At 40.2% G+C, this 10,643-nt stretch overlaps 1 protein-coding gene across 1 annotated transcript; it reads left to right on the top strand.

Annotated features, from left to right (window-relative positions):
- The first annotated feature begins 533 nt into the window (after window positions 1–533).
- LOC138836306 (olfactory receptor 10A3-like) lies at window positions 534–1,478 on the top strand. The gene has a single exon (XM_070034792.1). It carries the CDS (start codon window positions 534–536, stop codon window positions 1,476–1,478), a length of 945 nt encoding a protein of 314 aa, XP_069890893.1.
- Window positions 1,479–10,643: the final 9,165 nt, after the last annotated feature.

Here is a 10,643-nt window from a genome sequence, read left to right as displayed (position 1 = left end):
GTTTGAGAGTATTTGTTTAACGTATCTGGGTGCACCAATGTTTGGGGCATATAAGTTGATGATGGTTATATCCTCCTCTTGGATTGTTCCCTGTATTAAAATGTAGTGTCCGTCCTTGTCTTTCTGTATTGATTTTAATGAAAAGTTTATTTTGTCAGATATCAGGATAGCTACACCTGCTTTCTTACTGGGGGCATTTGATTGGTAGATCCTTTTCCACCCCTTCACTCTGAGTTTGTTTGTAAAACATATAGTTTTTAATTTCCAATAGAAATCTGATAGTATGTTTTATTCCTTGGATTAGATTTTTAAAGCCAAGAGTCTCATTTCTCCTTTTATACTTGAAAGATTCAGTAATAAAGTATTTAGCCATTTTCTAAAATTGCCCTGTAAAGTTTTGTCAGGATGAGATTCTTCCTTCATGCTCTGGCAGGATTCTGGGGTGAAGGCAGAGTCGAGCTTTTATCTCCTGGAGCAACTTAATTCTTTATTATACTTTGTCCCGCAGAACAAGAGAAGATCCTGCTACTGAGATGAGAAAGCAAAATGAAAGCTTTGTGGTTGAATTTATCCTGTTGGGCTTTTCTAACTTTCCTCAACTCCAAGAGCAGATGTTCTGGGCTTTCTTGGTGATTTATCTGATGACCTTGGTGGGAAATGCCACCATCATCGTTGTCATCTGCCTGGACCAGAGCCTCCACATCCCCATGTACCTGTTCCTGCAGAACTTATCCATGGTGGAACTGGGTTTCAGCGCAGCTGTCATGCCTGAAATGCTGGTGATTTTATCCAATGAGAAAGCGACCATCTCTTTTGGGGGCTGTTTTGTGCAGATGTATTGCATTCTTCTTTTTGGAGGGACTGAATGTTTTCTCTTGGGGGCAATGGCTTCTGACCGATATGCTGCCATCTGCCATCCTCTGACCTACCCGGTGATTATGAACAGAAGGGTTTTTCTGAAGTTAGTGATGTTTTCATGGGTCTCTGGGCTCACTATGACTACTCTTCAGACTACCTGGGTATTTAGTTTTCCCTTTTGTGGGCCCAATGAAATCAATCACATCTCTTGTGAAACACCAGCAGTGCTGAAGCTGGTTTGTGCAGACATCTTCTTGTTTGAAATCTATGCCTTCACAGGCACCATTTTGATTGTCATGGTGCCCTTCCTGCTGATTCTCTTGTCTTACATTCGAATCCTCTTTGCCATCCTGAAGATGCCGTCGACCACTGGGAGGCAGAAGGCCTTTTCCACCTGTGCCTCCCATCTCACGTCTGTCACTCTCTTCTATGGCACGGCCAGCATGACTTATCTACAACCCAAATCCAGCTATTCGCCAGACACCAAGAAGATTATCTCACTGGCTTACTCACTGCTCACACCTCTGCTGAATCCATTTATCTACAGCCTGAGAAACAGTGAGATGAAAAGGGCCTTGATTAAACTGTGGCAGACAAAAGTGTTTTTTCACACTGTCTGATTTGTTGAGGAGCCATGTTATATTTGTTCTTTGCCTGGATTATCACTATTTCAATTTAATAAATTTTGAAAACACTTGCATGTCTTCATGAATATGCTTCATTTTTTTCCTCCATTTTCCATATTTTGAATCACACCAGGATATTCTTTATAGCTCAATGCTTCTTTGTTTCTTTCCCCCCATTGGAAACACCAGCTTCTTCAACCATTTATTAGTGATGCTGTGTTTTATCATAGTAGACAATAGAACAATAGACTGTTTTGTATATTCATAAATAAAAGCAAATGTGACTTTGTAAATTGTTTTTTAAAAATTAGTTTAACTTTTTTTTATTATGTACAGAGGGGTTACAGTTAATGTAAGTGAGGTAATGAGTATGTTTCTTTTTTTATTGTGAAAATACTGTACAGAGGGGTTACAATTACATGGGCAAGATAATGAGTACATTTCTTCTTCTTCTTCTTCTTCTTCTTCTTCTTCTTCTTCTTCTTCTTCTTCTTCTTCTTCTTCTTCTTCTTCTTCTTCTTCCTCCTCTTCTTTTTTTCTTTTTTTTTGGGTCTGGTCGTGGGGTCAGAACTCTGGGCTTGGGCGCTGTCCCTCAGCTCTTCAGCTCAAGGCTAGTGCTTTACTACTTGAGCCACAGCGCCACTTCCGGCTTTTTTCTTTTTGCTTATGTGGTGCTGAGGAATCAAACCCAGGGTCTCAGGCATGCAAGGCAAGCTCTCTACCACTGAGCCACCTTCCCAGCCCCATGAGTACATTTCTTTTCTTTTTTTTTTATTGTGAAAATACTGTACAGAGGGGTTACAATTAGATGGGCAAGATAATGAGTACATTTCTTATCAAGCATTGTAGCCTCCTCCTTTGTTTCCCCTTCCCATCCCTTCCCATCCTCCCCCCACCCCCCCACCCAACCTTCCTCCCCCCCACCAAAGTTGTAAAGTTCATTTTCAACATAACTTGTACATCTCACTTTTGCAATAGGTCCACCTGTATCCCTATTTAAACAATTTGTTTTTGCCCTTCCCCTCCACAAATTATACCAACATCAAATACAGTGAAAGCAGGGGTTATACCGTGTGGAAGGGACATACAAAGCAACATAGAAATTGAACTAAGCCAGGCCCAAAGAAACATAGGTCCCATGGTTTCCTTTATTTGCAATAACTAGTATATGTCTGAGCCAAGCAGAAAAGGTCAGTTAAGTTGATGTTAGGGAAATGAACCCTAAATATGAGTATGTTTCTTGTCTGACAATGTCACCCCTTTCCTCACTCTCTCCCAGGTTTTCCCTCCAGACCCCAGTCACAATTTGTACAGTTCATTTTCACCATAGTGTCTAGTGAGTTTGTAAAATTTCACAGATGCTAATGAATTACTTTGGTGACTGAGTTTTAACTCCACCATAGTGACCTGAAGGTTCATTCTGCTATCCCCTCAGTTGTACTGCAAGAACCCTACATATATGGAAATGAGACTTAATTTTTTTGTTTTTGTTTTTGTTTTTTTTTTTGGGTCCGGTCGTGGGGCCTGAACTTTGGGCCTGGGCACTGTCCCTCAGCTCTTCAGCTCAAGGCTAGCGCTCTACCACTTAGCCACAGCGCCACTTCCGGCTTTTTTTTTTTTTTTTTTTTTTTGCTTATGTGGTGCTGAGGAATTGAACCCAGGGCCTCAGGCATGCAAGGCAAGCGCTCTACTACTGAGCCACCTTCCCAGCGAGACTTAATTTTTTTTTTGTCGTGAAAAATTTACTTCACTAATTAGTAGGAAGGAACATGTACTTAGTGAGAGGAATACAATATCTGTATTTATTGTCTAAAAGGATTCTAATTTAACACTGGGTTTAATCTAATTATCTTAGTATGTATTCGCCCAGTGTTTTGATGGTGAATATCAAGTGATTATTTCTGAAAGCCAATTATGATATTACCATCCTTGTCATTTACTGATCTTAGCCCTTGGTCTAAATTTTCTTAAATCTACCACTATACTATCCAAGCAACGTATGATTTATTTTTATTGTGAGACACAAATATATTATGTTATTGTACCACTTTTCTTTTCTTTCTTTCCTTCTTCCCTCCCTCCCTCCCTCCCTCCCTTTCTTTCCTTCCTTCCTTCCTTCCTTCCTTCCTTCCTTCCTTCCTTCCTTCCTTCCTTCCCTTCCTTCCTTCCCTCCCTCCCTCCCTTCCTTCCCTCCCTCCCTCCCTCCTCCTCCTCCTCTCTCTCTCTTTCTCTTTCTTTCCTTCCTTCCTTCCTTCCTTCCTTCCTTCTTTCTTTCTTTCTTTCTTTCTTTCTTTCTTTCTTTCTTTCTTTCTTTCTTTCTTTCTTTCTTTCTTTCTTTCTTTCGTCAGTCTTGAACTCTGGGTCTGGGCACGGTCCCTCAGCTCTTCAGCTCAAGACAAGTGCTTTACCACTTGAGCAACATTGTCACTTCTGATTTTTCTGGTGGTTAATTGGAGATAAGAATCTCACAGGCTTTCCTGCCCAGGCTGGCTTTGAACCATGATCTTCATATCTCAACCTCCTGAGTAGCTAGGATTACAGGCATGAACCATCGATGCCTGGCTTTGTACCCCTTTTCATTGGTTCTTGAATAATAGCAACACCTGCATGCAATCTTTTCCAGAATGAATAGATACTTTCTAGCTTTGAACGTGACATTTTGTTATATTTTGGTGCCAGTCCTGGGACTTGGACTCAGTGTTGACACTGTCCTCAAGCTTTTGTCCTCGAGGCTCTACCACTTGAACCGGACTTCCACTTCTGGCTTTTCAGTAGCTAATTGGGAATAGGAGTTTCATGGACTCTCCTGACTGGACTAGCTTTGAACTGTGACCCTCAGATCTCAGCCTCCTGAGTAGCTAGGATTATAGGCTTGAGACATTGGCTTGTTGCATTTCAATATTGCTACAAGAAATACCAATGTTGACATTTGCTGAGTGTACATCAAAATGATAAATAGTTTTGCTCCAAAGGAGGCAATAAAAAGGACAGGTCATTTTCCCTTCAAGATGAAATAATTTGTTTGACTTCATTATTTTATTTCCTTTATATCTACTACTGCCAAAATGAAGATGGAGGAGAAAATTTGACTAGAGCTAATTGAAGAAGTTTCATCAGCCCAAGTGTGAAACCCTATGGGTGATATCTGAATGTTGTGTCACATTTTAAAAAATTTAATCATCATAGGTTTTTATTTTATTATCAAGTAGTGGTACAATGAGATCACAATTCTGTAAATGGAATACAATGAATTTTGATCAATGTCACCTCCTTCATCATTCTCCCCTAGTATTTCCTACCCATCCCTCAAATTACAAGTTCAATTTTTACATAATTTGTATTTAATATAATGATTGCATTTGCTCACTCTTCCTTCCTCCATTTGTGCCCCTACTACACATTGTTTTTATGTTTTTGTCTTGTTGGTCATGAGGCTTGAACGCTGGGCCTGGGCGCTGTCCCTGCACTCTTCAGCTCACGGCGAGCACTCTACCGCTTGAGCCACAGTGCCACTTCCAGTGTTCTGATGGTTTATTGGAGATAAGAGTCTCCCGGACTTTTCTTCCCAGGCTGGCTTTGAGCTGCAATCCTCAGATCTCAGCCTCCTGAGTAGCTAGGATTACAGACATGAGACACCGATGCCCAGCTTACACATTGTTTTTAGTTGGGCATTAAACACTTGCAAACCTCTTTGATTGGATCCCATCTCTTGTTATTTGGATATGTCCTTAAAGAATTGATCAAATAAGACTTGTCTAAAACAAATAAGAAAATATACACACAAAGGAAGCCAAACAGAGAACCTTTTTCTAACCATTATCTAATTACTTGGTTCATTCACTTACTGTACAGACCAATGTTTCCTAAGAAAACTTCTTAAATTTATTTCCTTATAGATCTGAGTCTCAATGGACAGTCTCTCATCTTGAAGGATTTAGAATTTATTGAATTGTCATACTGACTTTGAAACCAAATCTGTATTTTTATTTCCTTGTCCTTCATGATGAGTAAAGCTTAAGTTGCAATAAAAAATAAGGCTTATTAATACTAAATGCATTCATGAAAGCATGCATGCCTGTATATTTAAGAATGTGCTGATTTATATAGTTGTGATGTTACTTGAGGAGCTAGAATGCTCACTAGGAAAACTGGCTATTATTTTAGAATTTTATGCCATTCTGATTAATGGAAATTATTACTATGCTTTATATATAATTTCATAATCATGTCATTCAATCATCCTCTTTCTGCCATGGCTTTTAATTTTAGTTACTGAGGCAGAAACTTCTAGTTATTTACTTTATTTCGACTTCATTTTCTTTGTGTGAGAAAAGACTGATTTTCTTAAGGGCAACACTGTACCTAGTTTGATACCCACTTTATCATTTTATCTTGGAAACAAGGGTAGTTTGTGACACAGTTATGATCTGCAGGTGATCTCCTTGTGTGGGTTTTCTAAGAATCTGAGGCTAGTGGTCTCTGAAATAAAGGCTTATTGAGCTGGTCAAGAAGCTATCCAAACATGAAAAGACTGGTCCCAGGATCAATCCCCAAAGTTACTGGTATGGCCAGTCAGCAGTTGGGAAAATATCCATGGGCTCTAAAGGGCCAGGATGTTTTATAATGGAATTCTGAGCAAAACAAACATAAATCATTTACCTCATACCCACACTCACTATTATTGAGAGGGGTAGGGCAGTGGAAATGGGAAAAGTCCTGAGATAGAGGGTTCCTCTGTAAAGAGAAGTTTTTACTGCTTCTTATTTGGTTGGTGGGCCCTAAAGGAGAATGTGATGGTGTGTGTGTTGTGTGTGTGTGTGTGTGTGTGTGTGTGTGTGTGTGTGTGTGTGTGTGTGTGTGTGTGTGTGTGTGTGTAATGAGTTAAAATGGTGTTCTCATTTCCTTCCTTCCTGTGTGTTTCAAAATTTAGGACATCCCAGATTTCTTCTCCCATCACTCTTTAGAAAAGTATAACCTAGTGAACAAGGACATATGGCTCTTTGTTCTTCATCATCCTTCTACCTAAAAATAGCCATGCTTCTGGAGTGGAGTAGGTTTCTTGCAATCAAACTTAGAAACATGAGAGGAGATGCCCGGCTTCTAAAGAGGCAGAATGTATCCTGGGAACATGATGGTCTTGTACGTCATCTCCCAAAAGCAATAAAAAACACAAACACAAACACAAACAAAAACAAAAACCACCCCCCAAAACCTGATTGTTACTTGAGAAACATAAGCCTTGTTTTTAGTCTATTCTTTGCTAGGTTTTCTGTTATAGCAAAATCCAGACTGATATTGTTACCAATGTAAATCAGTGAAAACTTACATGGAGTGGAAAATTAGGCATTGAAAAAAGCTTTTGTTTTCTCCAAAAATACATTTATTTTTAAAAACAAAGTCAGATAAGCTTTACACAGTCAAATTTTCCAGACAAACCAGAATTTGGGTTCGAATTTGTGTGTGTTACACATCAGTAGTTTCATGCAAAGATGATTTCTCTCTGCAGGAGGTAAAACATTCTGCTTCACTACAAGCATTCAATGCTCTAAACCTGATTTGTACTTCTGCCATCATTTTATTCCATGCCAGGGTTCTGGCATTCAAGAAAATCCATCTAAAATTCAAAATTTCCAAACTGAGATGCGCGATTGTTGGGCTTGGGCTGGGGTTTATAGCCAATTTGATCATTAATCATTTGTTCCCGGCTTTTGGGGGTCACTGTTGAGCCCAATGGCTCCTTCTCCATCACTGCTTCCCACAACATCCACATCTTCCTTCTGTTTCTGACGGGTCTCCAGATCCTTTCAAATACTCTTTCAAACTCTTCAATGTCATCGAGCGTTAGCTCCAGGCGTGTTGGTTTTCGTCGCAGCATACTGAAATCAACACCAAGCCAGGCCCAGTGAATTCAGTTCCTGCCCATGACACATTTCTGCTTTGCTGGGCTCGCAGTGGACGGTCTGGATCCCAGAGCGCGGTTTTCAGCTGGGGCCTGGTGGCTCCGGAGCCCGGCATGGCCTCCTCACGGGCCTCCTCCACGGTACAGAGTCCAGGGTCTCAGCCTGCGCGGGCAGCAGCGCAGAGAGGGTTGGGGGCCCGAGTGGAGGGGCCGTTACCGCAGGCTAAGGCGGTGCGGGGCTCGGGAGGAAGTCCGCCGGACATGGGTGTCCTGGAAAGCCCCCCGCAGCATCCGCCTGTTTCCCGCGCCTCTGTGCTGCTGCCTTTTGCAGTTTCTCTCATTCTAAAAAAGCTTTAAGTTACAAAATTTTATTTTATTTTTTCTATTTAGATGTGTAATAGAAATTATGGAACTATTATTTGAAAATAAAAAAAATTATAGAGGGGCTGGGAAGGTGGCTCAGCGGTAGAGCGCTTGCCTTGCATGCCTGAGGCCCTGGATTCGATTCCTCAGCACCACATAAGTAGAAAAAGCCAGAAGTGGTGCTGTGGCTCAAGTGGTAGAGCACTAGTCTTGAGCTGAAGAGCTGAGGGACAGCGCCCAGGCCCAGAGTTCAGGCCCTACCACTGACCAAAAAAAAAAAAAAAAAAGCTAGAAGGCAAAATAGAATTGTGATTTCCTTCCTGAAAAAACTGGACAGATAACAACTACTAGGCTAAACCAATTTTAAGGCCTTTCTATCTTAAAGATACTTACAGTAGAGGTGGCTGATATTCATAACCAAGTTGAAATGAAGAGCAAATAACATATGTAGCTTTATTTCAAATGTTAAGGTTCATAGTCCTTTTTTTTTTAAATCAGAAAGTAATATATACTACCCAAAGAACATCTGCAGAAGAAAAAAAAGTCACTTCAAATTTTAACATCAAAAAACATTACTGACATTTTGTGAGTTCTGCCATTTTCCTTTCTGAAACTGGAAATGCTCTACCACTGAATTACAACCCCATAAGAATTTTATTTTTCCCATGCAGACTTTTGTTATTGCTGTTTATATAACTTGGATCACAGGATTATTGAAGCCTGTGTTTTCTTTCTTTTATAAACAATGTATAAAGTATGAGAGTATTCTTATCATTGGAGATAGAGTCTCAAAGATTTTCTTACCCAGGGAGGCTTTGAGTCATGATTCTCATATTTCAGTGTCTTGAGAAACAAGGATTACAGGTATAAACCACCACCAGTGCCTGTCCCATTCTAGGATTTCTGAAGCTGCTCAGCTTATTCCCTGTGAATAGGACCCAGGCTTATTCTTTCACCTGCATGGTTACATAGGCTCACTGATGGCTGTGAGGGGAGAGATCCAGGTGGAGTAAGAGATAGTCTTAGGTGAAGACAGAAAGGCTTGGAACCATTGTTGCCATACTAGCTTTTCTCTTCTCTGTGTTGATTGTGGAAGCCCCCTTTTCTCTTATCTAAACATTTAAATCATGCTGAGGTTATGCCAAACTTGCTGAATTTCAAGGGCTCTCCAGGAGAAATCCCACCACTGACTTAAGGATGGCTTGATCTTTTCCTTAGTTATATTACAAGATTTTTTTTTTAGTGTATAAGATGTTGAACTGACCTGGTATATGTCTTAAAAATTCATTATAAAGTTTTTCTAGTCCCTGAATGACTAAATGCAAGTGACATTTAAATGCTGACTCCCTTTATAGCAAACCGAATAAATAGCCTGTTTGTATTTGGGTGGTCTTTGCTTATTCCCATAAGCCATACTCTACTGACAATAGTTCATGCTGCACCATCATCAAAATCATCATCATCACCATCACCAGACCCATCATAACTACCACAACTGTTACCACCATCAACATCATCACCATCAAAGTCATCACCACCACAATTACCAATTTCATTATCATTACTGCCACTACTTATGCCTCCACCATTACCACCACCCCTCACCACTACCACTGTTATCATTACAACCATCATCAACATCATAATCACCACTCCTACAACTATCATTACCCCATACCACTGCCACTATTTCTACCACCACTACCATCACAACAATTTTTATTTACTATTTACTATTAATACTACCTGTACCACCATCATTACTCTCTTGATTACTACTGCTACTACAACCATCACCATTAACATCTCTACTATCATCATCAAAATCAAAATTACCACAAGCACTACCATTACCACATCTTCACCACTACCACCACTGCCAGCCCTGAGGCTTGAACTCAGAGCCTGGGCATTGTCTCTGGGCTTCTTTGCTCAAGGTACTCTACCACTTGAGCCAGTTCTAGCTTTTATTTTGATGGTTAATTGGAGATGAGTCTCATGGAGTTTCCTGCCTGGGCTGGCTTTGAACCTCGATCCTCAAATCTCAGACTCCTGAGTAGCTAAGATTATAGGTATGAGCCAGAAGTGGATTTGTGGCTCAAGTGTTAGCTCAAGCTGAACTTCAGCACAGAAAGCTCAGGGACAGTGCCCAGGCCCTGAATTCAAACCTCAGGACTAGCACAGAAAAAAATAATTTCATTTGTGTATTTAATTTGGAGGTAAGATGCAGTTCCTTCTGGGAAGTAAATAAAGGCAGTTTTTTTTAAAAAAAGAAAGTTTGTATTTTTTCCTATCATTTGACTAAAACTAGACATTCTTTGCAAATGAAAATTTTCAATCACTATTATTATTGTCAAGTGTGACTTGCTTTTTCAAACACTTTTGCTAGTAAATTCTGAGGAATCTGATATTTGCTGATTTACAGCATTTAGAAACACTGTTTCAAAATAAATTTATAGAAAGCCTGTTTTGAATGTTAAGGCTTCTGGATGGGTTAATTCTGTTTTCTCCATTAGAAATCAGCAACAGGGCAGAACATCCTGATTTTATTACGAAGACATCCCTGCAGAGGCTGGAGTTCCTTGTATGCCAGGATGGTGTGAAGCAGTGGACATATGAACAGCTCGGACTCCTATCCTACCCTGCAAACCCATCTCTTGGTCTACTGCTTTCCTCCATGTTTCAGTCAGATACAGCTATTTAATGACCACCTTCCAATGCACTTTTTTAAAAATTTAATTTTATTTTATTTGAGAACATACTGTACAGAGGGGTTACAATTACATGGGCAGGATAATGCATACATTTCTTACCAAGCATTGCAGCCTCCTCCTTTGTTTACCCTTCACCTCCCTTCCCAGCCTCCCCCTCCCCCCCCACCCAATCATACCCCCCTC

The sequence above is a fragment of the Dipodomys merriami genome, unplaced genomic scaffold (assembly GCF_024711535.1).
Source record: "Dipodomys merriami isolate MVZ:Mamm:240054 unplaced genomic scaffold, mDipMer1.0.p SCAF_25, whole genome shotgun sequence".
NCBI classification, from domain to species: domain Eukaryota; kingdom Metazoa; phylum Chordata; class Mammalia; order Rodentia; family Heteromyidae; genus Dipodomys; species Dipodomys merriami.
The sequence above is the reverse complement of the archived record's forward strand: the minus strand, read 5'-3'. Positions and strand labels throughout refer to the sequence as shown.